The sequence below is a fragment of the Diaporthe amygdali genome (assembly GCF_026229845.1).
Source record: "Diaporthe amygdali strain CAA958 chromosome Unknown NODE_58_length_245710_cov_65_198243, whole genome shotgun sequence".
In the NCBI taxonomy this organism is placed as follows: domain Eukaryota; kingdom Fungi; phylum Ascomycota; class Sordariomycetes; order Diaporthales; family Diaporthaceae; genus Diaporthe; species Diaporthe amygdali.
Window position 1 is genome coordinate 180322 of NW_026517078.1, and position 26619 is coordinate 206940.

Below are 26619 nucleotides of genomic sequence, written 5' to 3' on the forward strand. Positions count from 1 at the left end.
CTTGAGGTTCTCGACCGTCACATTACATACTTCAGATCGTTATCACGACATTCATTTTTATTTTTTTGGCGGCAACCAAACCCCATATCCAGGGATTGTTGACACGGATTTCACATTCGCGATACTACTTTGCGAGCATGGACGACCTGGGACGATCGCAACCCGACTCTCGCCGGGGTGGTCATTGGAGCAGCCACGCAGAAGTTCAAGCAGGACGCGAAAAGCCTCCGGCTGTTGTTATATTCCTGTCCAGAAAGCTACTGTGGACAACCTTTGCCATGTAAGGCCTGACAGTTCTGACGTGTGATAAAAGTTCAATGCCAAAGCTTAAGAAACTAATCAATCACACAGGATTTACATTGCCCACTTCGTTCATCTTCTTGTCGGAACCATGGTGATCAACCTGGAACCATATGTCATGTTGGATTTCTCCAGTCATAGAGCTTTTTCCGTCTTGCCTATGGTAGTACGTATAACGAGCAGTGTGCTCAGGCTTCCTATAGCCAAGTTCATTGACGAATTCGGTCGAGCTCACGGCTTCCTCATGGTAACCGCCCTCGCGGTTTTGGGTCTTTTCATCCAGGCTGTAGCCCGAAACCTAGCGACAATCGTTCTCGCTCAGCTTTCTCAAGGTATTGGGTTCAACTCTGTGGATTACGTCTTGACTATCATTTTAGCGGACATGACATCACTCAGAAACCGAGGTACGCTTCCCGTCTCCCAGCGCTCTGTCAAGATTCGATTGAAATGTAGTTTCTAGTCTCAAATATTGCATTTGAGAACCATAGGACGTCTTTGAGACACCGTTTAACATTATACTCTAGCTCATTTGTGGTTGAGACTTTGCTGATTGGACAATTGGACAGCTCTGATTTACGGCATCTATGTGACGCCCATCGTCGTCACAATGTTCCTAGCGCCACAAATCGCTGAGTCTATGCAGGCTCATTTTGGCTGGCGCTCCGCATCTGGAGTTTCCGCCAGCATCATGACCCTCATTTCACTTCCCATTTCTGTTGTCCTTTTTGGTGCTCAGCGCCATTCCAGTATCGCAGATCGCCCGAGAGACTACAATTACACTACGCCAAGTTCCCGTGGACGTTGGAGCCGCTTCATTGTCGAAATCGATTGTCCGGGTGTTGCTCTTGCAATACTTGGACTCTGCTTGACCTTATCCTCCTTTCCTTACGCATCTACAGCCCCGAGTGATCGGAAAAGCGACGCAATATCCATGCTCGTTTTTGGACTTACTAGCTTGGTTGGATTTGTTGTATGGGAAAAACGCTTGGCTCCTGTCACTTGCCTCCCTTGGCCTTTCATGAAAAGCCGAAGCATCCTTGGCGGCTGTCTGACGGCAGTATTTTCAATGGCATCCGTGCAGTGCTGGAGTTCCTACTACAGCTCGTATCTTCAGGTGGTTAATTGCCAGACAAGCGCTTCTGCTGGCTACATTGCCAGCGTACGTCCATTCGCCTTCGCGGTGGCTGCCCCATTCATTGGACTGTAAGTCGCAGCCCTCAGCCTTGTTCCTACGTGTTTGTATTTTGTACAAGAGGTAACCATCGAATAGGCTCATTCGGACCACTGGGAATTACAGATTTCCGGCTCTCTTCGCTGTTATCGTCCTGGGGATTCCCACCGGGCTTCTTCTGGGGTACCGCGGCCCCGAGTTCTCAGTTCACGTCCTGTCCAGATACCAAGCCATGATAGGATTTTGTGAGACATATCTCATGTCTTGCAGTCAAATGGCAGTCATGGCAAACATCCACCACAACGATATTGCTCTTGGTGTGGGAATTTGGGGCATGTCTCTGTCAGTAGCATTTGCCATCGTTTCTTGCTTCTCCCAGGCAATATGGACGGGCGTTGTGCCCAAAGTCTTGGAAGATGCTCTCCCAGCCGACAGCAAGAACCTTACCACGCAGATATATGGCTCTTTAGATAAACAAATGGAGTATCCATGGGGGAGTTTGATACGCAATGCTGTTGTAGCAGCGTACTTGGCAGCCCAAAAACAAATGGTCATTGCGGGTATATGCTGCGTACCGGTGGCTTTCGCGTGCCTATTCATGTGGAAGGATACCAATGTGAGGAATCGCAACGATCGCGAGTACCTTGGGGAAAGAGATGTAATATATTAGTCGCAAATAGAATTGCTTGATTAAGTCTTGCACTACAACGAGATACCCAGTCCTGGGGCGAGCCGATGGTGCGGTAGGCACACATATCACTGAAAGCTTCTGCATTTCATGAATCTCTCAATTTCAATTTCAAGCACGATTCCCATGTACGATAATGATTGAAACCGCTTCCAAGCCCACTAAGTCAGTCTAGATCCTCTGTGCGAAAGTTATCTGAAATATCTAGCCTGCTTTGTTTTCAGGTGATTTGCTGCTTGTCCCCATCAACCCATGAGAAAAACCTCAGCACTGGTAGCTAACTATCTAGTCCCATTGAGACTTCAGACCATTCACCCCTTCAGGCACCTCAGCCAGAGTCGTAATACGGAACCCTTGACGCAGACCTTCGCCTTCGTCGCTCACATCATAGTCAGAGATGGCGGTGTGTGCCGTAACGCGATTGTCCCACAGAGCAACCGTCTTATCGTCCCACTTGACGCGCGCCTGAATGTCTTGGCTCTGCGAAATATGCTATGATACAACTGTATTAGCAAATTGCGTCGATTTGATACACATTTTTCCGGACACACCTTGAACAGCAGTTGCAAGATCGCATCCGATTCCTCGTCCTTCAGGCCAACAATGCGACGAGTGAATCCCGGGTTAACAAAGAGGACCTTCTGCTTTGTGACGGGATGAACTCGGACAATCGGATGGTAACTCTTGACCGGCTCACGCCTGACGAAGTGGCCGTCTCTGCGGGCGTTCTCCGCCTGCTGGAAACCACTGTGCTCGGCTCTAAGCCCCTCCAGAAAGACTTTGAGAGGCTCCGAGAGTCGATCATAGGCTGCTGCTTGTGAGGTCCAGCCAGTGTCGCCGCCAGTCTCTGGGACCTCGAGGAGAGTGAGCAGCGTGATTCCTGGGGTCTGATGTTCATATGAGACATCCGAGTGGTAACCCGTAGTGGTGAGTTTACTCGTGCTGCGACCCAGACGATACAGATTATCCTTCCCAAGGTAAATTGAGTGGAACTCAATGTGGTCCTTGACATGCGCACCAGTAGGCTGCAGGTGGTAAGCAAGCGCAAACTCCCGAAGTGAAAAGACGAGAACATACGTGTACATGAAGACGACCAAAGTATTGGCCGAACTCCTTCTGCTTCTCGGGTCCAATATCCTTGAAGTCTTGATTTCGAAACACCACAACGCCACGTTCGGCTATCAACAAGGCAAGTTCATTCTTCTGAGCGTCCGTCAACTGGGACAGCTGAAGACCTGTGATTTCAGTGCCGACGCGAGGTGTCAGCTTTGAGACCTTCAAGTTAGAGTCATCCTTGCGCAGGAGACTCGGTTTTGCAGGATCCGCGTCCAATCCGCGGTCTTTGAAGTCAAACAGCTCGGTATATGGGAACTTGGTGGTTGTGTCATAGACTGGCAGGTAGGCGGCATATTTGGACTATCTTGAACATCAGAACGACATAAAGTAACCAAAAGGCAGTGATTTGTAGGAGACTTACTGCATTATGGACTTTGTCATCGTATGCCACAGCAAGCTTGATGGGCTTGCCCTCAGCGTTGGCGGATTCTACGGTTTGAGTCACTGTGGCCATCTTTTCAATATGTCTCTGGTGCAATTCTGGGTCGAGGCATCATTGACTTCATGTCGTATGCATGCTAATTTATATCTCGACTTCCAAATGCCAGTCGCCGTCATCATTTGTATGGGCGGCTATGTGATTGCACATGCGAACTCTTGAAGCACGACATTGCGCCCCCGCATTGCAAGCAACTTTAGAACCTCTTGGACGAAGACGCAATGCCGGACGGCCACTATCATTAGCCAGATGAGAGATCCTAAATCGGGTTTCCGTAATCGGTGTTATATAGATTTCAGCAATCGGATCAATCGGCCGTTAATCTGCGTGGGGTGCAAATGGGAGGCTAGTTGCCGGTACGGACTCAGCGTGAGAAGATCTCACCCGAACTTGGCATGGAAGGAAGCGAAGCGAAACACTTTGGTATCATCACTAATTGGTGTTCACTTAGCTCTTATTTGCTAGGAAATGAGTTAAGTCTTCCCGGCAACAGTACTTCGGCCAGTACACGTCGTGCAACAAGACACATCATCTCGCCGTTAAAAGAGGATATAGGAACAAGCACCGGTGATTGTGAAATGCATAGTCTAGTATTGTGAATGTGACATGTTCTGGAATGTGCATACTTGCATTTCGAAAATGTGATGTATTTGGGGATAAACCAGAACTCCTATACTGCTCAGAGACAACGTTGATCCAAACTCCTTGGCATCCTTTTCCAAACTACTGTATCACATCTCACTTTGATATCGCATCCTGTTTGACGAGGGGCCAAGCTGGGGAGACCACCAGTGCTGTCAAACTTCAATCAGCCATACTCACAACAGAGTTCAAAGATCAGAACGCCGTGCCACAACAGCAGCATCCCCCTTGAAATTTCTTCTCTTGGCGCGAGCTTGCGTGCCCTTGTAGCCGGTTTGCAACGCCTTGACATGCGCGTAATCATAACTGTCCTCACCGAAACTCCAAGCCATGATGCCACCAAGTTGCAACCCAGCTACCACGTCCGTAAATTTCCTGCCAATGTGCGACGGAGTATCCCACGTCCAGAAAGTGTTGGTTCTTTTATCAATATACCACTGCCCCCCATTTGTGTCATCGCTCTGGCCACTTTGATAGACGCGCTGGAAAGTCTCAGTTGTGACTGGTGCCGTGCAAAGCCCATAACCAGACAGACAGCCGCTTCCGCAGTATTCCTTTCCGGTGCCACTGGTAATTGAAGTCATCAGCATTCATTTTCAAGAGAAAAGCATAATGAACTAGACCAAAAATGGACACGTAACCGTACCAGTACATTGAAGAACTGCAGCAATTCGCGTCAGGACATTTCAAGTGTATCCCATCTACACTTCCACATCGTCCATTGATCGAGGTAGAAACGGAACTCGGTGGCCTGCCAAGGTTGAAGTTTTCAAAAGTGAAGATGCCCGATAAGCCATTGTCCGATCCATCGGCGTTCTCGAAGCCCTCGACGCTACAGCCGATGGGGTTCTCGCATTTAGCATCGGCCTGAAGCGTGAACCATTTGGCATAGAAGGGGAATCCGACATTCAGTTTGGCAGCTGGTATGCCATTTTTGATATACACACTCATGCTCTGTTTACAACCAGTGACGGAAGCGTGATGCTGCGTCTTGCTTGAGCGACGATTCATCAAGTCGTACGACATGACCTGCCACTCTTGTTAGATAGCTTGGCCAAGTGAAACAAGATTTATACGTTGGGAGACGAGTGCACTCACATTCACGAAGTCAATGTTCGGCACGATAGCCTGACAGACAGCTGGCGTGAAGGCGCCCATGTCTGCTTCAAGGCCTGGTACTGCGATGGAGAGCTCCTTCCCATTCCCAACTGCACCTTTGATAGCTCCCAAGAATGAAGGATAGTTCTTGATCTGTTCCTCGCTTGAGCTCGCGGCATTTCCGAGTTTGTAATCAGCGCCGCCGCCACCAGGATATTCCCAGTCGATATCTGCCAAAGAACATGTCAGCAGAGCTCTGCAAACCAGATGACTCAATTGGAGTCATGATTGGCACATTTTCATACCGACGCAGTCAAACCCAAGTCGTTGAACAACACTAGCGATGTTATTCGCATAGCTCGCTTGGTTTGCAGGAATAGAGCCCTTCTCAAATCCAGTGTTGCTCCCCCAGCCCCCAATGCTTAAACAAATTTTCGCTTTGGAGGAGAATCGTGTTTTGACACTCTGGACCGTCTCGAAAGGCTGCCAGCTTGATGAGTTTGCGTTGTCGAGGAAAGTGTCGCAGGGGGCAAATGCCACGACGGCGTGGGTGACCTCCGACACAATAGATGGGTCAGGAAGGGACAGATTGTGGTATCTATTCGCCATCAGAGTTTCGTTCTCCGATCACAGAACAGAATGGATATGGCCTACTGATCGTAATACATTACGTATCGCAGCGCCGACGCCACTGTGGCAGCGTCGGCCAGCAAAGCCAACAGTGGAAATCTCATATCGAGTCCCTTTCTTTCTTTCTTTTCTTTTTTGGATGACTTTCTCGGAAGCTTGTGATGTCAAATTTTCAAATTCAAGTGCAGTGACTTCAATCTTCTGTTGCAAGGCGGGCCTATTCCTCCTCGAGTATGTCAACGGCACAAGAGATGCCTCAGCGCGCCAGGGGCGGAGTCCCGGATGGCTACTTCAGATTGACTTGAGTATCTGGTCAGCCGCGGCGTCGAACAAGAAAGCGACATAGCTTTGGTGACATTGAATCTCGTAGAGTTCCTCGGCGACTACGGGCCGAGATGTGTCTTTGTGCAATTCGGGAGATGATGTCAGTGATCCGAAACCGTCCAAAACCGTACACTAATTTTTCGATTTTACGTGCTTGGAGGTTACAGAGTCACTCTCAATAATCTACAGGCCGGTAGAAGTCTTTCATCTTATTTTCAAAGCATATCCAGATTTGTTGACCTCTCATCGTGCTGCGAAGCCCAAGAGCCAGCCACCGGTCCTGCACAACGGTACAGGAGCATCGGTCCAAGGGACCGTTGAAAACTTGGCCTAAGCACTGTCGTATTGTTGATAATTGCTGTGATTTTTGAAGAGTTTTTAGATCAGGATGTTGAGAATCATTCAGCTGGGTGCAGATTCTTTCAACAATTTAGTGTCGTCCACTGAAATTAGAGTGCAAGGTTGTATCGCGGCCGCTGTTGGAAATATTTAGATTTGAGGATTAACCCGTCAAAGAGAGCATGGAAGTTGTTGAATCTCTCGTCGAGAAGGGAGCAATCTCAACGCCAGATTTGGCCATTGGACAGCTCCCGACGACCGCCACAAACCGATAGATACTTTCCTTCTCGAGCGCGGAGTAATTATCGATGTCTCAGAACAGACGACGGTAGAAAGGGCCTTGGTCCTTGTAGCAGTGATTGAAGATTGGGAGATGCTAGATCTCCTCGTCAATAGAGAATAGGGAACCAACATTATATTGGAGCGGATAATTCAAGACCGGTTCTTAATGCCTATATCGCAAAGGGCAGCTTCAAGATAGTAAATTATCTTGTTAGTTGAAGCATCTATGTATGCACGCCGCTAACTGCGTCGGCGGAGTAGATCTGTGCGCTGGCTACCTAAATGAAGGCGTTCCGTGCCCGGGGCACACCTGGTTGCCGTGGAGAGTCCAAAGAGACACCAGCCAAAATCGTACGAGCCTCGTACGAAAACAATTCATCAACGGGTTGAGGTAATGAACATAAAATTGCCGCCCCAGGCGGCCCAATCTCGAGGAACCCCTTAGTCGTTGGATGCCGGTCAAGTTGTACCTAATTTTTGAACGCAGAGATGTTCACTTTCACGGCGAACTCTGGTTCACGCCGCCTCACCAGAACTTATGTTCGTCATCTGATATTCGTCTCGCATATACTTGAGTCGCTCCCACGACTCTTGTGATATTTCCGAAGGAACGCGTCTCTCCTCGTCCGAGTGGCGGCTTCTTCGCGAGGAGAGCATTGTTCGGAGAGACGTCAGCAAGGGCTGTACCGAGAATTTGTCGAGGAAGCGAGCGCTGGGTGGGAGGCATGACACCACGAAGCCCACACCGATCTCGATGTAGGTCCAAAAGAGCAAGATCGAGATGATGCCTGCAGGTGGAAGTCAGGAGACTGAAATGAGGTATGTACATCTTGCCGGTGATTTTGTGAGACTCACCAACTTGGTCAACAGTCGTCATATCAGTGCCGAGGATCCTGGTAGTAGAGTGCACGGTGTCTTCCACGCGGATTTGAAGCATGATGATCATCCTCAATAGCCCTGCGACGACGGCACTGAAGAGCTAGTTAGCGATTGTGTAAAGAAATTGCGCAAAAAGGTGCCCACATCTGACTTACAAGGCACTGAAAAGGAAAAGGAAGGATGCTTGTATCTTCCTCTTCCTACCCATATTGAGCTTTCCAATCTAACCTCGTGTGAGCAAATTCCTAGCTCTTAGGCCTGCAACATCTTTCGCCCGATGGCGTTTTGGGCACTCACCACCAAAAGTGGCTCCACCAGGATAGCCACGTCCAAGACCCAACTGATCACTCCACAGGCCAACATCATGGAGAACGTATCCATGCATTCATGACGCAGCGCAGAGAGGCTCCTCCAGGCCGCGGACGGGTCGTCGCCGCACGCGAGGACTTCCGTGAGAAAAAAGATCACCGTCCAGAGAGCAGTCAGAGTGATGAGAGTCCAGTTGGCGTAGTCAAAGGGTGTTCTCTTCGTATGTCCTAACACGGCACACAACGAGTCAGCGTTTTACTTTCTACACGGGGGAGCAGCAGCCCTTGGGTGGAGATTTGGGGGTTGGGGGGTGACGGTGAGACGACGAACCTTTGAAGATGCGACGGAAGAAGAACAAAATGGACAATTTGATCAGGCCCATAGCCCAGACGTGAACAGGCCAGAACGCATACTCAAACTGCAAAGAAAGGCATGAGACGCTTTCTTCTGCGAGGAAGGGATGCCTCGGTACCTACTTTCGCGATTTTGGAATCGGCCTCTGCAGTCAGTGAATGCCCTCCAAGAACATGTATTTGCGCTCCTGAACCATGAGTGTTAGATTCCTCAATATGGTATTTGTAATGATGGACACACTAACCCACGGTCACTGCAATACCGGCTCCAATGGTCAGAAGCTGAGGATGTTGGTCAGCATCAGCGCTGATGTGCTGCAATGCTTTTTGTTTGAGGACTCCACTTACACCAGCAGGAATGGCAAGAATCCCATCGATCTCAATGCCCTTAGCATAGAAGCGCTGAGCTTGTACCCGCACTGCGAACGCTATCACCGCCAGGCAGGGGAAAAGAATGCCAATGGCGGTGATAGTGCCTTCAGTCACGTAGGTCATCAGGAAAGGCTGGGCGACGCGGAAAATCTCGGATAGAGCTGCCCGCTAGAAAAATAATAATAATTACACAGTTCTGACTGTGATGGGTGAGAGATTTCGAAAGATTACATTTAGCAAAGGGGATAGGAATCAGCATGACATTTGATTTTGCTCTATGCTTAATGAATTCAAAGTGGGGCAAGTTGGGAAAGTCCGCTGTGCTGCCCAAGTGCTTCTTTTCATTGCTACCCTCCGGTAGCGCTGAATGATTGATTGACCGTCAACCTCCGAGTGGGTGGTCGATGGACTACTTACACTCGGGTTATGAGACGATGCTACCCTGATCACGGACTGATATGTGATTGGATTGAGCGCATTACCAATAAGCTGACAGCTGAAATGGGTAGCAGTCTCACTAGGTACTAAAATCGGACGACTTACGAGTTTGGACAGTGTGGACTTCTGCATGGTACTGTATTCCGAAGGCTGGTCCCAGTGGTAATCGATCCAGGCATCGCTCAACCCTCTTGGTCTTCCTGCTCACCCAGATATTGCACAGCCTAGACGGGGAATCTCGAAGATTTTGCCCGTCACAAATAATCACTTGAAACCTCCTGAGTATTTCCCGGGCTTCTATTACTTATGCTTACCTTCTTTGCACTTCCTTCGAGACATCATGGCCAACACTGGCACATCCGCACATCCCGAGACGAAGCCTTTTCTGCAACTGGAAGAGGACACTGAAGCAAGAAGGTCAGACATATGGAACGATGAAGAAGACCTTTCGCGCAGACATGGAGGCAGCCGGCCGTCAAGATTACAAAGAACACCATTATGGCTGCATCTAATACTCCTCCTTCTGAATGTGATCTTGGCTGTGTGGAACGGCAGGGCAGCGACCAAAACCTTAGGGATCACTCATGATGCAAATATTGAGGCTGGGGAAGGGTTCATTCTGTGTATGTCTTCCATCCTGCGGTCTGAAACTCCACAGCTAAGGAGACCTAGCACCCGCAGAAATGATTATTCACGACTTTGTGGAGGATTATGTTCCCAGCTCGCCTATGAGCAGCCCATTCACCGGCGAATGGCGGCCAGAAGTTGACGAAGCGTGGTCTAAATTGCTTCAGCGTGAGTTTCCTGGCCCCAAATTTGCCTTTGCTGATAGAGGTATAATGACCGGAAATTGTGTTTAGCATCCACCATTCGGCTGTCGGAAGAGGAGATGAGAGCGATGAACAAGACCTCGGTGGTCTTGAAAGACGGATCTGGCTATGTCGGATACCTCGAGACGTTCCATATGCTCCACTGTGTTGTGAGTGGCCCACAAAATCGTTCGCGACCCGACAAGCCAAGCACTGTTTGCTCATGCATCACATCCCCTCAGAAACGATTTTATCAGTTCGGAAACAGGGAAAACTACCCCGATGTCCAAGCGATGGACGGCTTTAACCCTGCCCACATAGGTGAGACCAGTAGTAGCAGAAGGCCTTGTCTTACCATGTTCTGACAAACTACAGATCATTGTCTGGAGATTTTACGAGAAGGTATTATGTGTAATGCAGAAGCTAAAGTCAACACGTGGGCATGGCAAACTCCTGATGCACTCACAGGTCTGAGAGGCGGGCCACGGAAATGTACTAACTGGGAATCTTTCTTCTCGTGGGCAAGCAGCCGAGCTGTAACATACAGTAGCTTACAGGAGTTTCATTCCATGCTGATACCGCAGGAATAGTCAGAGCGCCTTAGTCGAATTTGAATATAGACTATCAAGATTAGATGGCGAATAGGCAATTACCTGTAAATCTCCTATCTACTGTGCTTATATGAATTATCTGTTTCCTCTTGTCTCTATGGGCACTGCCCAGGCTGATTAATCATCTTCTCTCTCCCCATTCCGATGATGAATCGGCTACACAAAATGAATGGGAATTGACGTCTTAATAAGACACGATGGTTGTAGAGCAGAGGCATCACTGAGCTAAATACTTCCCAAGAAGTATGCTATTGTGTCCAGAACATGACCATGGCCCTCGTTCAATATACGTATTGTGGCTATTCTTATATATCGGGGCCCATTAACATATCAGTGCTTGTGGATCTACCTCTCATCCACGCATGCAAACTATCCCAGTTTACACATTTCTGCGGACCTGGAGCGTGGTGAGCAGGGATTTCCTGCTGGCTTGCTTCCCAATAGAGGGTGTACAATGTATAATCCACTTGACACATGACACTCTGCCGCAGATAATCCAAGCAGTGGTCTGTGGTCTTGTCAGACAAACGAAGGAACAAATTCTGGAGTTTGCACCGACCTGCGTGTATCTGGGTATGAAGAAATGCGTCGCTGAAGAGACTCAGGTCAGGGTAAGACTGCTCACGGTAGATGAACTTTTTAATCAAGCGCTGTCCACCAAATTCCGTTAGGTATGTGCTTTGCCAAGGGTGTGAGGACTGGGTATTAACATACCACGCAATGTAGGCTATGTGCCACCCCGAGGCCAGCAGCGTATCCGCCGTCTTTGAGCGGTATGGAATCGGAGCCATGCATCATGAGTTCATCTTCAGAGATGCGTATCAGAGTCCCTGAGAATCACAAAGCATTAGAGTGCCCAGAGGGTTCCAAATCGGATCACAGTGGAGACTGACCAGACATTATCGACTCCATTAGGGCGTCCCATTCGGGTCGAGGCGGGCCCAGGAACCGGCTGTCGTTGAATATTTGTCTGTATTCGTATTCGATGGCATCGTTGGCAGGTGCTAGAAAGAGGTGGTGAGTTTACATGGCTGGACATCGCCACGGGCCAGGCCCGGAAGAACCAGTCATCAAGCAGGCGGGAGCGAGGTGAGCTTACAGTATGTGTCTGCGATTTGGCTCTGGCAGTTCGACGCGCGACCTGAAGGCGAGGCCCATAAAATGTGAAAACTGAGCAAGACGCATGTGCATAGGAGGGCGGCGTTAGAAAGCCAGAGTGTCGTAAAACAGTACTCAGTGCACTTCCTAGAATGTGCTTGGCCGCCGCGACTTCCGAGAATTTCATTGTCTGTCCTGCCTAGAAACAGGCTTGTCTCCTCAACTGAATGGGTATCGTGCTCATACATTGTCATGGTAGAATCGGGGCACAAAACAGTGCTATCGAAATCCCATCCTGATCAGCGGGAAGGAGGCCAATGCGGATATGACAAGAAAGACGAATCTGCCTACGGTGTCACACAGGACGCAGAATTCCTGCAAATACCGGATTTCCGCACTGTACGCAGCTGAACAACCACGGTGAAGCCGATCGGCCCTTGACGCCCTTCCACAGCGATGTAACCGGCGGCCGGGGTGAAACAACCATACCTTCGCCTCCAGCTGAGATGCTACCGAATGACGATATGAGGCCTACCTAGGCAGACATCTAAGGCGGCTGTAACACAGTATATACGCGACTTTAATGCTCAAAGACGCCAGGAGCAAGCCCTGTTGTATCGGACGTAGTATGGATGTGATAGGACGCCAGAAGTGATAGCGGCTATCCGGCAAGAATACCTTGTCAATCATCTGAGGGATATCCGGAGCGCTTTCCAAAACGTTATATTCTCTTAGCCAGATTATGGACCGATAAGATCGCAGAGCCACAAAGCTTTCTGATCCTTTGCGGCTGAAAGTTCGTAATGCGACCCTGATCAAGCTGTTGCCTACCAACGGTTACATCGCAATGTATGCCGCGATAATGATTTGATTGTCATTCACACAACCTCTTCCAAGATCTACATCAGACGACGTCGGCAAGGTCCGCTGAAAAGAATCACGGAGGCATTGTATCGACGATCAAGTCAGATTATTATGGAGCCAACAAAGTCGAGCCCCTGTATCAGAGTCTGGTTGGTTCGGAGCGCACGAGGGGTGGTCCGATGAACGTTCAATGGGTGTGAAGCTTGAGTTGGAAGGTGTTTGAGGGCTCATTGGGATGGATGCAACCAAGCAGCCCTGGAGATCGTGCTACTCTGGCTCCCGGTAGGACTTGTTGTTTCCTCGGGCGGTTCTGGTTCGGACCATTGTCTTTCGTTGCCCGGTTATATAACGAGGCATGAATCCTTCACCAAGAACAGTGACAACAGCTTCACAACCTAAAGTCACCTCCTTGCTTCTGGCTTTTCCTATACAAACTCGTCAAACATCCGCCGTGAACGGTGGCCTCTATTGAGCGCCACACCAAACCCCCAGAATGAAGACTACCTTTATTTTTCTTGTCATGGCGGCGGCATCGGCAGCGGCCCTTCCGGTAGCTTCCGGTAAGTATACATGCACCGAATGTCAACCATTTAGAAAATAAGCTCACACACAGTGTGATGCACATAGTCGTCTCCGAGCAGTCCGACTCACTTGTTCTTCGCGACGGTACGACGGCTTTTGATCCTGACTTGGAGTTCAAAGCCAAGCGTGATGGTACGACAGCATTTGATCCAGATCTGGAGTTCAAGTGAAGCATGGGACTGGGAAACTGTTCTGCAGCTCGCGACCCGGCGCGTCCCGGGGGATCGTGATCGTTGAGAGATATATCATATAATGTTCCTGCAAAGGATCGAATCGTTGAATTCAGGCTCGCTACACAGTTTTTAGGAAAGGCACAGAATGTACTTTCGTAACAGATTGCGCCATGTCTTCGTATTGATACTTGGTCCCTAAACTTTGTTCACAGCCGCACAGCCGAAGTCCTCTGTGATTTGACTGTTTACTGACAATGTTACACTATAAGCGCCGTAAGCCGGAGTTCTTAACTAGGCAAGTACACTACTTCTAAGCTCCAACTTTATTCAGCCTTAGGGCTTATTACGGGAGCGAAGTAGCGCCGGCAGTAGATTGTTAGTTAGAGGGGACAAGCACTAGGGGCCAAACGTAAGGCTCGCATGAATGCTGCGCCGCTGCGATGCGTCTTGGACTTAGGTCACGATCGACAGGCTGCAGCGTCGCAATCACATGCAGCAGGAGTGCGGAAAAGGCCAACGAAAGTCAACGGGCCCGCGGCGGCTAGTGTTCAAGGGTATTTTCTGGATTTCCCGCAGAGGCTGTGACTCCACGCTGCCGCCGTCTCAACACTCGTGCGCATCTGGAGACAATTATTCGAAGCCCCCATCTCAACTACTGGTTGTATAGTGGACACGGCTGGAAAGGTTTGTCGACCATCTTAGACTTGGAGCATGCAACATAAGCACCGCTATGTCTCATAGACCTATCCGTATCGCCATCTCCGGAGGTGGTCTCGCTGGCGCTACCCTTGTCCACGCACTCATTCAATATGCGCACCTGGACGTCCATATCTTCGAGTCAGCCGAAGCCTTCAAGGAAGCCGGCGCGGCCGTAGGCATCGCCCGAAATGCTCTCTCGGCCCTGGACCTCATCGGCCCCTCGGCGACTGCAAGCCTCCAGCGGGCGGGCGCTGTGCCTCAGAAGGGCGTGCGCTTCATGCTGGCTCAAGGCCCCGACGCCGGGGACGAGGGCGTCATGATCGACGAGATCGATGCCGAGGTCCACCAAAAACAGGTCGTGAGCATCGTGCACCGCGCCGCGTTCCTGAAGGAGCTCCTCGCGGACGTGCCGCCGGGCCGGATGCACGCGTCCAAAAAGCTCGAGAGGGTCGACTACGACAAGAGTGCCGGTGCCGGGGCACCTATGACGCTGCACTTCGCCAATGGGTCTACGCACGAGTGTGACGTCCTCATCGGCGCGGACGGTATTCATAGCATCGTCCGCGGGATCGTCCTTGGCGACGGTGACTCGGCCGTGCGTCCGCGGAATTCAGGGTGGTGGGCCATCATGGGCCTGAAGCCTTACGCCGCAGCGCAAGAGAGTCTCGGGGAGAGCCTCGTCCACGTGGAGGATCCGCGACAATATGGTTGGACCGGCGAGGGCGCGTATCTCATGCATGACGTGTTGAGCGATGGGCAGCTCGTACAGCTCATCGCCTGCGGCATGGACGAGGATGCCCGCGGCTCCGACCGGTGGCAGACCACACTCAGCGCGGATGAGATCCGCGAGCAGTTCCGGGGTTGGCCGGCACATCTCAAGAATGCTGTTGAGAAGGTATGTTTGTAATAAACCCAGTTCACAAGTTAGTATCGAGTTCAGGAATATTCTGTTTCTGGAGCCAGCTTACACGTCGCGTAGCTGCTCTGCAACGAGCCGGAGCAGACGGCGCGGTACCTATGGGAGCATCCGCCAGCCCGCACGTACGTCTCCGGCTCCATCGCTGTGATGGGCGACGCCGCACACGCCACCACGCCTTGGCAAGGCTCGGGGGCGGGCATGGCGATAGAAGACAGCCTGGTTCTGTCTACTCTTCTCGGCCGCGCGGAGACGGCGGCCCAGGCCTCGCTGGCTCTCGTGGTGTACGATCAGGTCCGCCGGCCACGCACGCAACGTGTTGTCGAGTCGAGCAGAGGAACAGGTATGATGCGGACTGGACTAGACAATGAAGTGGGTCTTGATCTTCTGAAGTTTCGGCAGAGATTGCTTTCCAGGTGGGACTTTATCATAGATTTCGATAACAAGCAGCATTGCGCGGAAGCATTGGCAGTCATGAACAGGCTCCTCGAGGGAAGTCAATAATTGGAGGTTCCGTCGAGAAAAGAGTAGAAGACACGAACAACTGTAGAAAGGTTGTGATTGTAAAATATATATAGGAGGGATCAAATTCGGCGAAACTGTCTAAGTTATTTTATGAAATAAAAAGAAACCATAACCAGATAAAATTTATCAGTAGTGCCAACTATTTGACGACCCGGTGTTCAGGCTGTTTGAAAATTCTTATGCTCTCGACGGTGTATCCAAACGTTGATAGACTTTGGCTTTGGTACATTATATGTACTGATCTGCCACTCTTCGTCTGGCGCAGCAAGCTCAAGGTGAAAATCACGAAATACAGCCACTATGACCTTGGTTATCTCCAGCATGGCAATATGACGTCCCAGACATACGCGAGAGCCATGACCAAACTATGTGAACATTAGCTTTATAAGAAGTCTATGTCCCAATGTTTGTGTGACTGGAATGGAACACTCACATGCAAACAACCATGTTCCATAGCTATCAGTTGCTCATAAGAGCATTCGGTCCAGCGCTCCGGTCGAAACTTGTCGGCATCTTCTCCAAACAGCTTCGGGTCCCGGCCGACGACGTACGGCGAGACTCCGACCCTCGTTCCCGCGGGGAAGAACTGACCGCAAATGTAAGCCCCTCCAGCAGGCACGTGGCGAGGCAGCGAGATGGTCACGGCCGGGTGTATGCGGAAGGTCTCCTTGATGCAGGCTGCGAGGTATGGCATTGCCTTGTGGTTCGTCTCCCTATATCGAGGGATCTTGGATAAGTTTCCCAACCTGTCTGCCTCTGTGATCTCGACCTGCAGTTTTTCCATGGCAAGCGGATGCTTCAGCAGGTAGTAGATCAGGGAGTGCATGCCGATGGCGGTAGTGTCGCTGCCGGCTGTCACGTTCACTGCTGCCATATTGAGGAGTTCTGACGGTGGAAACCTCTCTGGCCCGGCAATCTTCTGGGACTCCATGATCCTGCCCATGATGTCCGCGCGTGCCTCATGTGCTGCGTCCCGCCGCTTTTGAACCTCTTCATTTGTGACATCAGCGATGATCAACGAAGGGACCTTGATAAGATACGGTATGATGGGGTTGCCAAAGAGGAACTTGTGCATGGCCGGTACTATGGCCACGGCGGACGCATACGCAATGAAGCTGTCGACGGTCTTTGCGGTGTCTCCTACATCGGACATGGTGTCCAGAAAGCCAAGGCGCCGCGAGAAGCTTAGCTCGCCGATGACATCGGCCGCGAGCCATGTCAGCCATTGCGCCAAATCAGTAGGTGGCCCTCGCTCGCTGACGGGGGTTGTGGGGGATACAGCCGCTTCGTCCAAGCGCTGTAGGAACATCGTGAGGGTTGAGTCGACCGATGGCTCCAACTCCAGCAGTGCTGACATAGAATAAGTAGGGGCTACATTACGCTTCATGCGCTTGTGCTCTACGGGATTCATGACGGAGAATGTATTAACATTTTTTGGATCTGGGAATCCGAACATGTAGTACCAATCGGTCTCGCGGGTTGTTAGCCAAACTTCTCTGGGTTAAGTACATCATGGAACAATCAGGGCTTACCTTGACCCATTTTTGCTCGGTGTCGTAAATGATTGGTATTGCTGCTGGGTCAGCGATGGAAATCTCGTTGTGAGCGATGCGAACTAGAGGACCTTGACAACTTGTCAGCTTGATTGAGCTTGCCTATCTCGTACTTAATATCCCATAGTACTCACCCAACCGTCTGTGCGCCTCTAGCAAATTGCGCTCCATACGCGCCGTTAGAATCTGCCGTACATACTCCCACCTGCTGATTGTGGCAAGCACACTGATCGCGGGAACATCTCTAAGGTAAGGAGTGTAACGACGTCGTATCGCAACGATGAGAAGAAAAAGGAGAAGACCGCCAACCCAGAGCAGCGAAGAGTGCATTGTTGAAGCCCGACTAAGGACGCTGGTGTAAGAAGATGCAGCGTACATGATGGGAGTTCTGGAAAGAGACGCAATCAACAGATGAGACAAGGCAGCGAGTTCATAAGAAATAAGTTCAAGCTCGACCGTGTCTATCACTAACAATTGATAATCATGACTCGCTTGTACTTGACTCGTGGCCTGAGAACTGTAGACTATCACATATAAAGCATAACGCAGAATAGGCCACGAGCAGTTACTGTACCGACATGGCGCCACCACCCGGATTCCACTACAACCCGTGGCTCCATGTCGCGATTTTCACTATAGGTGGGCTTCTGACCGCCGCTTTATTCCGATCACTCCGAACCCGTATATAAATTAGGCCTACTGTGGTTGGAATCTATCCTCTTTGACCCATATCTTTTTAAATTCCAATGTCTCCAGTATTCAATTTCTTTTGAACATTACACGAATGTTGCTTACTTGTTAGTAAAGCGATATATCAATATGTTACGGTATACCTAAGTGAATTTGATGACGTCTAATATAATAAAAGATAAAAGATATTGTTCAAACTCTATTCTTATTCTTGAGTAAATGAAATGTAGGGTGCCTTATCATTTTAATCAGACTAGGAGGCAATTCTGGCTTCCTCTCCGCCGTATCTCGAAGTCACGATAGAGTAGAACACGTTTCCCGCTGTCATTGTCAGACATGCCTCGACAAACTTCTCTTCTTGTGGGGTCAAGCAACCGTCCACAGAAAGCCTCGTCAACTCGTCTTCCATCAGAGATTCCACTTCCAGCTGCATCGCGAAAGTCAATGCCTTTGCAGATTGCCAATTTGACAGGCCAAACACTTTCCGCACAACATCGACAGCATTGATCATGTAACAAACCTTGCCTGCCTCGAAAGCCCGGAGCTCCTTGTCGAACGAGGCTAGATCATTTACTAGCGAAACGTGGTCGCTGATCAAGCGTAAGATGGTGGCGAGTTTAGGATCCTCGATAACTACGTCGGATTCGATCGAGAATTTGACGCAGGCCAGAATGTACCTGTTTTCCGTCGTGTAAGTGTTTTGGAATCCCAAGGTTCAATTCAAATTGTAAAACTCACGGGACACCCGCGTCGATATTGCGGTACGTAAGGTAGTCAGCCAGACTTGCAAACTCTGACTGTGGGGGAACATGACGACAAAAGGCCACCAGGTGGGTTAGCACTTCCTGGCCTGCGTTACCAGCGAGCTTATCGTGGGCCTTGAGGCCGCTGACAACATAGTCTATCAGTGTCTGGAGCGGAGTCTTGTCATCTGCGCCGTCGTCGTTGGATTCGAGACGCTTGATGAAATCATCACGCACGACTCCAAGCTTGTCTGTTTCGTGCATCTCCCAAGAGTCTGACTAACGGTCAGTACCCAAATGGTAGCAACTTTCAGTCGTTAACTGAGGCGGAGCTTGGCTTACCATCAAAGATCACAATGAACACAATTGTTGCGGCCAAGAGCCTGGTTCTCTCCTCGTCTGCCTCGGGGAATAGATACGTGGCAAACTTGGTGAACCGGTCTTCTTCCGGCAACAAGAGCTCGTGCTGGGCTATTTTTGCCAGAGACTTCCCATTCGGGCGAACAGCCTTGCTGGAATCAACGTCGGAGCTGAAAAGCTCCAAAAGCTCGGAAGAGATCTTCAGGCCTGCGTCCCAATGGCGGCTCTGCCGTGCTTGGTGCAACCCCGTTGGCCAAAACAGGCCAGCTTCCCGCGGGTAGACACTGAAGCCATTGACGTCGACTGTCTCAGTAATTTCGCTGTCTGTGGACGAAGGCGTGCTAGAACGTGGGCTGGAGAGTCTCCGGTACCCGGAGAGTTCCGGGGGACACTTGGTCAGATAGGCTGCGGAGACGTCCTTAAGCCAGTCGTAGGAATACGATATCCTGGATACATCTTTGCAGTTGTCCTGGGAAGCGATATGACCTAAAATGTGAAAACGTGATCAGGTTAGAACCGGCAATATAACTAAGGGTGGACAGGCTGTACTAACTGTTAACAAATGAGAGTGTTAGTTCTGAGGAAGGCATGTTGAAGTTTGTTTTGCTGAACGCTGATTTTTTTTCCGGGCAACGAAAAAGCTAGATCCTCAAACTAAGAAATTCTTGTTGGCTGTTAGGGAATTGAGGAAGCTCGTAGAAAAAGTCTCATGGGCTTGCTTCCCGCTAGGTTGGGTCTTTCTTTTGAACAGTGTTCAACTCGAGAGATTCACCCTAGTAAGAAAACCAACGGATGACGATTTGGACTTTCAAGGGTGTGGTTACCACCCGATAGTCCGAAGAGTTGAACAATGTCAACACCACTTACTCGGGGCCCCTGTATCATCATTGCCAAGATAGTCTAAACGGCACACGAATACGTTTCCGAAGGGATCCCAGACGGCTCCATAGACAGAAACTCTACGACTTTCTAATAGGCCGTATTAAACATTTACCCATAGATAGATACCGTACTATCTCGGTCTTATATTTCGCCTGGATTTAGATACTAGCTACATCAATATAGACTGGTTAAAGTGGCCTAATCTTCACATAGAGTGAATACTAATCTCGCCATGCCACTTGGAATCGAGCCTAATCAGCACTCAAGAGCCCCTTCGAAGTTCCTATTAAAAGATTTTCAGTTGGAAAGGGACAGTCCCATGATTCTGTAACAGCCAGAGTAGTAAGCAATTACCACTCGGTTAAAACTCTTGGCAACGAGACAAGGTTATCACTACCATTACTCGTATGCAGTTGTCTTATATTGGCAGATAACATTCCCTGACAGTTTATCGCTCTTGGCTTCCTATTATGTTCAACAAGTGGTGCCACGTCCACAAGTGGTACCATGTAAGTAAGTGGTGTCATGAAAATAAGTGGTACCATATCAACAAGTAGTGATATGTTGAAACAAGGCCTTCATCAGCCAGCTAGAAAGGTCTCTACAGGTTTGCGGATCTCTACATTTAGCACGACTGTTTAGAGTCTCTTTGACTTTTCCCTAAGCCCTGTTAGAATTTCAGTGCTGTTATTCTTGCTGCGACATCATGGGTCTCAGCGTCGCGATCGAGGGGGATATCCGCCAATTCGCGGTGAACTCCCTCAAAGTCGGTTTTGTTCTCGCTACAGCCGTTTGGCTGGTTTCTGGAATCATCGGGTGCATCCAGAATGTATACTTCCATCCTCTCTCAAAATTCCCTGGGCCACGTCTAGCTGCAGCTACGAGCTGGTGGTCAGCATATCAGCAAGCGGTTGCACACAGGTCGATGCATCATATTTGCATCGACTTACATGCCAAATATGGTAGGTGATTCCATCACCGTTTGTGCCATTCAGTGCATTGGTCTGACATACATCCCAGGCGACATTGTGAGAATAGGGCCAAATAGAGTAAGTCTACATGGCTCGGAAAAGGTAGTCAAGTCGATTGGAAGTCAAAGTAGCTGACGTAGACATCGTTGATGTCCAGCTTCACTTCAATCATCCCACACATTACGATGATATATACAGGAAACGTTTTGATAAAGATCCATACATGTATGCACTCCTAGGCGGAGACGGCGCCACGGTCACATTTGTCAAACACCAAGACAACAAGGATCGAAAGGACATCCTCCATCCTTTTTTCTCCAAGAGCGCTGTCTTTATGCGAGAGAGGCTCATTGAGGCTAACGTGTGTGACTGAACCGTTAATTCATCCATTTATCCTGTGACTGTGAGACTGACAGAGTCCCAGATCGACAAATTTTGTGCCAACCTCAACCGACTTTATGAAAAAGGTGCTTCTGTAAACATGTCGCTAGGGTTCCGTTGCATCGGGTTGGAGACTATCACCACCCTCTGCTTCGGCGACTCAGCGTCGTGCTTCGAGAGCGAGGACTTTCACAGTCCCGTCCTGGATTCCATGGAGTCCATCGTCTCATGGTTCATGGTATTCAAGCACTTCTGGGTGGTTCGACAGCTCATACTCCTTGTGCCAGAGTGGGTCGCGCTTGTCTTGTTCAAGAGAGGTGTAGCGTTCGCGCAAATGAAAGACGTGAGTAACCTGTGAGCTTGGCAGTCAGGAGCTGTAGACCAACGGTGGTTGTAGGGATGACCTCTTATGAGGAACTGACATGCACTGTCTCTAGGCGTTCGCACAACAGATCGATAAGATTCAAGCAGGTCTGGATAAGCAAGAAGAAACTGACTTTCCGCTCATCTACCGAGCCCTGTGTGATCCAGAGCAATACAAGAAAGGTAAACGGATGCCGACAAGAGCATCCTTATTGGAGGAGTCAATTGCACTAGTAAGTCCGCAAGATAAATCACTTAGCTTTCAAGGAAATACTAATTACGAGTCGAGGTGATCGCCGGCACAGACACAACAGGCGCAACAATGACGATGGCAACCTATCAGCTGTGCAAATACCCCGATAAAATGAACAGGGTCAAGGCAGAGATCAAAGAGCTGTGGCCGGACCTCCACGGACCGATGCCTAAAGCAGCCCAGCTCGAGAAACTGCCTTACTTGGTAAGGGCAATACTCCATCGCGAAAAAGCAACCAAAAAGTCGCGTAAGAATTTTGCTTACGGTTGGATATCCTACAGACTGCGGTAATCAAGGAGTCTTTGCGTATGGCTCCAACAACGACCTCTGAGAACTCAAGGCTTGTCCCAGCCAAAGGCGCCAAGATAGGCGAGGATTTTATACCTGCAAATGTGAGTGTTCCTTGATCTCTTCCATCATTCGTTCTATCTTGACTAATCATGCCTGTGGACCTAGACCATCGTGAGCATGGGTGTGTTATTCCCGATGCAGCACCCGTATGCATTTGAGAAACCAGAGCAATTCATTCCGGAGCGCTGGCTTACCGAGGACCCGGAGGCACGAGAAAGGCACGAGAAATTCTTCGTGCCATTCTCTAAGGGGCCTCGGAGTTGCCTGGGCATTAATCTGGCCTGGTGTGAAATGTACCTTGCGCTGGCCAGTCTATACCGCCGTTTCGATATCAGGTTAGACGGAACGAAGGATGAGGACTTCGACTGGATTGACGTCGGCCTCGCCCTATTTAAGGCTCCGTTGAAATGCTATGTTTCTCCTGTCGTTGAATGATTTATATAATAGACTGCGCCACAAGGTGGCTGTGCCGATTCTTCATAGCCAGACTTCCCCCCTTTTCGTGGGTAATTTCAGCTTACAGTGGCTGGGTAGGCTGATTGGCTGCCTCCACCATCGTCTGGCCGCGCATTTCGCTCGACTTCTTTCCTGCGTGCCCCCCCCCCTTGCGCATTCAATCCGAAAGAACAACCTCCGAAGTCTGAGTAGAGCCGCCGCGCGGCACCAATGAGAGCTAGCCTTCAATTCATTGCTCAATTTATATGATCCTCGGGTTCCTTCACGTTTGCTAGTGCCTGATGAAGACGGTGACGGAGCCCATCAGAAATGACATCCTTGCGAGGGTCAACATGGAGCAAGTCATGCCAAAATGGATTGGTCACGCAAGAACCGTACCAATATCGCGCACTCAGCTCCTCATCAGCAATTAGGCTCATAAAGGTGTCGCCGGAAAAGGTGAACGGCTGCATAGCATGCAGGATTTATCAATTCGATGAGAAGCAACAAACGAACATCAAATACCATGCTCTATCATACCAGTGGGGGGACCCAAAGGCAACCAGGCAGATCTACCTGCAAGATCAGGGCCGGGAGTGGCGATCTTTCCCAGTTCACGAAAATCTTTGGCGATTCATTGATCACGTATGGCGACGTCAAACATTTGACCGGTTTTTCTGGACCGACCACCTATGTTTGAACCAGAATGGCCACGAAGAAATCTCACAGCAAGTGCCACGGATGCACGCGATATATCGCAACGCAGAGCTCGCTTTGATCTGGCTCCAGCTCGACAAGTCGGAAGAAGGGGCCCTACGGAAAGTCATAAAATCGCGCGAGCGCTCCAAGCTAATGCCCAGATTCTGGTGTAAAATAATGCAGAAGCGATTGGCGTCTTACCAAGACAAGATTTGGAGCGTGACAGAGAATCCTTACTGGGGTCGTGTCTGGATAGTACAAGAGGTTGTGATGGCCAAGCGAGTGTGCGTCACATCCGGAGACATCTCGATCGATCTGGATGACTTACATGCGCTGGTAGAACCATTTCGAAAGGCCACGTTCCCGCTTGGACACCCTTCGATGTGGGTACTATGCGACATGCGTGCCGCGGGCGGGAAAATGCCTCTATGGAGGATACTGAGGGACTTTACCGGCTACCAAAGCAGCCGACCGGCTGACCGCGTGTACGGACTACTGGGCATGGTGGCGGATGACGATGATGGGAGTTCTCCTGCTGCGAATATCCATGTCGACTACGATAAGCCGGTATTGCAAGTCTTGCTAGATGCAATGTTCGAGTCATCGCCGCCTCTCACGGAATACAGACTCGTGACTCTGTGCCTGGGACCACCGAGCACATATGACAGTCTCTCACTCTTAGAGGAGTATATCACTCGCAGCACCACAACTCCAAGGCAGAGGTATTTTGCAAAACATGCCTTACACGCTTTCGAAGCTTTCAACATAATCAAGTCGGTCCCGGGAGCGCCGCACCGATACGACATCCGTGACATAACCGATGACCTTTTCGCATCAGCCGCAGAAACCGGTTGGAAGCCGTCCTGTCGTCAAAGCGCAGCACTGATCGGCCTTCTCCTCGCGAGGTGGACCAGCAAGCCAGTCGCGCATTGGAAGGCTAATCGCGAGCGTAGAGGCCAGAAGCCGTCTCCCTGGCAATGTGCTGCCCACTGGTCTGTGTACCGAGACCAAGTGGTTCCTGCGCCGTATGAGATGGTCACACGGGTCACTGCTGCGAGAAGCTGGGACCGTAAAGGCGTGGTGGATGCGTGCGGAGAGCAATCTCGATTTTGCGACGGGTCGACAATAACGTGCGAGATCCCGCAAATTGGGCTCCGCCTCCTCGTGCAGCCTGCCATCAATACCGCAGGGGAAGGACGTCTGAGTCTTTACCGGGCGCAATCGAATATCTGACAGCGAAGCCCTTTCCTGGGGGCGGGGAGCGGTACGGAGGCAATGAGGGGAAGAAGCGTCAAGAATGTGGACACACGCACGCTGAACATGGTTGAACGATTTTTGATTCAAACCCTCATGCCCCTACCTCCCGTACTCATGTCACTTCAGATCTCATCAGTACAATATCAAAAGGCGGATAGTGTAACTCGACACCACCCCAATCCTTCTCCACCAGGGCGACCTTGCTGAGCGACCACCCGTTCTGGTCCGTATATCCATCAAAGTCGAACCAATCGCACTCATCCAACACCGGCATCAACCGCCACACTGTCGCACCCTCCCCCAGCTGCGAGGCCTCGCCCGCCCCCTCTGACGGATTCAATTCGGACCCCACGCCCGGCGCGGAGAAGAAGCGCGCGCCGTCGGTCTCATTAGGCCCCCAGCCCAGCCTGTCGATGCCCTCGAGGGCGTCCGTCCCGTTGACGAGGAGGGCGCGGATGAAGAGGCTCCCGTTCTCGACCTCGAGAAGGGCATAGGACTGGGGGCTTGTGCCCGCAGCCGACGAGGTGGTGGCGACTTCATCGGATATCAGGCCGGAGTCGACAGCAACCGTATAGTTGCCCGCGAACCGCTGGCTCATGACATCGGCCAGGGCGGTTTCGAACGCCGGGATCAGGATCTCGTGGACTGTGTCTCGGACAGCGGTGGGCGATATCCTGGTGCGGTTTAGGTCACCCGACTCCTGGGAGAGGATGACGAGCCCATAGCCGAGATTCGGCACGACATCGATCCAGGCATGAGAGCCAGCCGCGTCGCCGGACTTACCGTAGATATTGTAAGTCTTGTTTTCGCTGGATGTAACGGCGATCTCCCATCCGAAGCCTACCTGTTGCTTTCCATCGGGGAGGTAAAGGCGAGGCTGGAGGGACTGACGCCGCTGGGTAGGCGTGATGAGGCGAGGTGCGGGCGACAACCAGACCTGGTGGAGGTAGGCGGAGAGATCAGCTGCAGAGGACCACATCCCAGCTGCAGGGTTGTACCCATCCATGATGAGATCGACCCAGTTGTCAACGCCTGGGACGGCGACATCGTCGGCAATATTGGGGGGAGGTATTCCGAAAAATGAACGATTCATACCCAGTGGGCCGAAGATATCTTGCTGGACATACTCGGCCCAGGAATCGCTGGTTCCCACTATATCATTGCGATAGCTAGCCACAGCAGCACCGAGGATCGCAAAGCCAGCATTGGAGTACGCTGCCCTCTGACCCGGCGCAAACATCAAGTTACGCCCGCTGAAGTACTGCAGCACCCCGTCTGGAGTAACGGAAGCGAATTCGGCGCCGATGTTGGCCGCATTTGCTCGGCTTAGGGCAGTCACCATGTTGAAGTCGGTCGAGTAGCCCTCCCTGGGCAGACCGGAACTGTGAGTCCCCAGCATTGAGATTGTGATCTCGCTCCCGCCGTTCCGCCAGTCTTCGTCTGGGAGGCTAAACGCGGGAAGGACTGCACGGACAGGCATGTCTAGACTCAGGGGCTGGACTTCGGGGTTCATTGCAGACAATTCGCGGCTGGCATTTTGTAGCACGAGAGCGGAGAAGGCGGCCAAGTTCTTGGAGACAGATGCGATGCGGAAAACTGAATCGCTGGTAATGTTGGCCGTTTCAGAGGTGTCATTCATCTTGAGGCTGCCGTGGTTGAACGCGAGGGCAAGACCTGGCTCGGAGGCGTGGACCTGGCAAGTAATAAGCACACCGAAATCTGGCCTGATCAAGAATGACTGCTTACAACGGCGAAGCTGAGGCCATCGCTGCTTGTGTTGATGAACAGACTGGAGAGGTTCCGCTGAACCTCTGCCAAAGCCGCTGTCACAGCCTCATTCTGCAGGACGGCGGGGTCGGAGAGCAAGACACTAGGTACATCCGGTATACACGCTGAAGATGCGAGGGACGACAGGATGGTCAGGAAGGCCCCCGCCCAGACCCAAGGCACATTGCTCAAGAAGCCTCGGTCGCACCGCATTTCAGGAGATGATCATGCTCAAAGGAGCAGCGGGAGCTGAAGTT

The 26619-nt window shown here is 50.7% G+C and overlaps 12 protein-coding genes across 12 annotated transcripts; 5 read left to right on the top strand and 7 right to left on the bottom strand.

Annotated features, from left to right (window-relative positions):
• Positions 1–391: 391 nt before the first annotated feature.
• On the top strand, positions 392–2141 carry J7T55_001717 (major facilitator superfamily transporter; the record flags this gene model as incomplete). Its single annotated transcript, XM_053135723.1, has 3 exons — positions 392–704; positions 867–1503; positions 1571–2141. 3 exons carry the CDS (start codon positions 392–394, stop codon positions 2139–2141), a joined length of 1521 nt encoding a protein of 506 aa, XP_052986654.1.
• Positions 2142–2444: 303 nt separating this feature from the next.
• On the bottom strand, positions 2445–3729 carry J7T55_001718 (uncharacterized protein; the record flags this gene model as incomplete). The annotated part of the gene is made up of 4 exons (XM_053135724.1): positions 2445–2651; positions 2711–3184; positions 3237–3575; positions 3637–3729. The coding sequence occupies 4 exons, from the start codon at positions 3727–3729 to the stop codon at positions 2445–2447; spliced, it is 1113 nt and encodes a 370-aa protein (XP_052986655.1).
• An 815-nt stretch (positions 3730–4544) lies between these two features.
• J7T55_001719 (uncharacterized protein) lies at positions 4545–6188 on the bottom strand (the record flags this gene model as incomplete). Its single annotated transcript, XM_053135725.1, has 5 exons — positions 4545–4923; positions 5003–5385; positions 5455–5684; positions 5760–6052; positions 6109–6188. The coding sequence occupies 5 exons, from the start codon at positions 6186–6188 to the stop codon at positions 4545–4547; spliced, it is 1365 nt and encodes a 454-aa protein (XP_052986656.1).
• A 1357-nt stretch (positions 6189–7545) lies between these two features.
• Positions 7546–9512, bottom strand: J7T55_001720 (uncharacterized protein; the record flags this gene model as incomplete). The annotated part of the gene is made up of 10 exons (XM_053135726.1): positions 7546–7817; positions 7885–8000; positions 8064–8131; positions 8206–8444; positions 8548–8635; positions 8694–8758; positions 8816–8852; positions 8919–9110; positions 9360–9395; positions 9486–9512. The coding sequence occupies 10 exons, from the start codon at positions 9510–9512 to the stop codon at positions 7546–7548; spliced, it is 1140 nt and encodes a 379-aa protein (XP_052986657.1).
• Positions 9513–9720: 208 nt separating this feature from the next.
• On the top strand, positions 9721–10554 carry J7T55_001721 (uncharacterized protein; the record flags this gene model as incomplete). The annotated part of the gene is made up of 4 exons (XM_053135727.1): positions 9721–10003; positions 10053–10175; positions 10241–10359; positions 10432–10554. 4 exons carry the CDS (start codon positions 9721–9723, stop codon positions 10552–10554), a joined length of 648 nt encoding a protein of 215 aa, XP_052986658.1.
• Positions 10555–11319: 765 nt separating this feature from the next.
• On the bottom strand, positions 11320–12146 carry J7T55_001722 (uncharacterized protein; the record flags this gene model as incomplete). Its single annotated transcript, XM_053135728.1, has 4 exons — positions 11320–11391; positions 11515–11630; positions 11694–11804; positions 11900–12146. 4 exons carry the CDS (start codon positions 12144–12146, stop codon positions 11320–11322), a joined length of 546 nt encoding a protein of 181 aa, XP_052986659.1.
• A 1109-nt stretch (positions 12147–13255) lies between these two features.
• Positions 13256–15636, top strand: J7T55_001723 (uncharacterized protein; the record flags this gene model as incomplete). Its single annotated transcript, XM_053135729.1, has 6 exons — positions 13256–13322; positions 13390–13476; positions 13730–13749; positions 13975–14129; positions 14259–15111; positions 15196–15636. 6 exons carry the CDS (start codon positions 13256–13258, stop codon positions 15634–15636), a joined length of 1623 nt encoding a protein of 540 aa, XP_052986660.1.
• A 179-nt stretch (positions 15637–15815) lies between these two features.
• J7T55_001724 (cytochrome p450 oxidoreductase) lies at positions 15816–17588 on the bottom strand (the record flags this gene model as incomplete). Its single annotated transcript, XM_053135731.1, has 4 exons — positions 15816–16022; positions 16091–17128; positions 17190–17272; positions 17345–17588. 4 exons carry the CDS (start codon positions 17586–17588, stop codon positions 15816–15818), a joined length of 1572 nt encoding a protein of 523 aa, XP_052986661.1.
• Positions 17589–18153: 565 nt separating this feature from the next.
• Positions 18154–19593, bottom strand: J7T55_001725 (terpenoid synthase; the record flags this gene model as incomplete). Its single annotated transcript, XM_053135732.1, has 4 exons — positions 18154–18577; positions 18639–18918; positions 18986–19489; positions 19557–19593. The coding sequence occupies 4 exons, from the start codon at positions 19591–19593 to the stop codon at positions 18154–18156; spliced, it is 1245 nt and encodes a 414-aa protein (XP_052986662.1).
• Positions 19594–20591: 998 nt separating this feature from the next.
• Positions 20592–22639, top strand: J7T55_001726 (monooxygenase; the record flags this gene model as incomplete). The annotated part of the gene is made up of 8 exons (XM_053135733.1): positions 20592–20847; positions 20906–20934; positions 21014–21217; positions 21281–21580; positions 21675–21783; positions 21915–22057; positions 22135–22245; positions 22310–22639. The coding sequence occupies 8 exons, from the start codon at positions 20592–20594 to the stop codon at positions 22637–22639; spliced, it is 1482 nt and encodes a 493-aa protein (XP_052986663.1).
• Positions 22640–22969: 330 nt separating this feature from the next.
• Positions 22970–24571, top strand: J7T55_001727 (uncharacterized protein; the record flags this gene model as incomplete). The annotated part of the gene is made up of 1 exon (XM_053135734.1): positions 22970–24571. The coding sequence occupies one exon, from the start codon at positions 22970–22972 to the stop codon at positions 24569–24571; it is 1602 nt and encodes a 533-aa protein (XP_052986664.1).
• A 136-nt stretch (positions 24572–24707) lies between these two features.
• J7T55_001728 (uncharacterized protein) lies at positions 24708–26575 on the bottom strand (the record flags this gene model as incomplete). The annotated part of the gene is made up of 2 exons (XM_053135735.1): positions 24708–26288; positions 26342–26575. The coding sequence occupies 2 exons, from the start codon at positions 26573–26575 to the stop codon at positions 24708–24710; spliced, it is 1815 nt and encodes a 604-aa protein (XP_052986665.1).
• Positions 26576–26619: the final 44 nt, after the last annotated feature.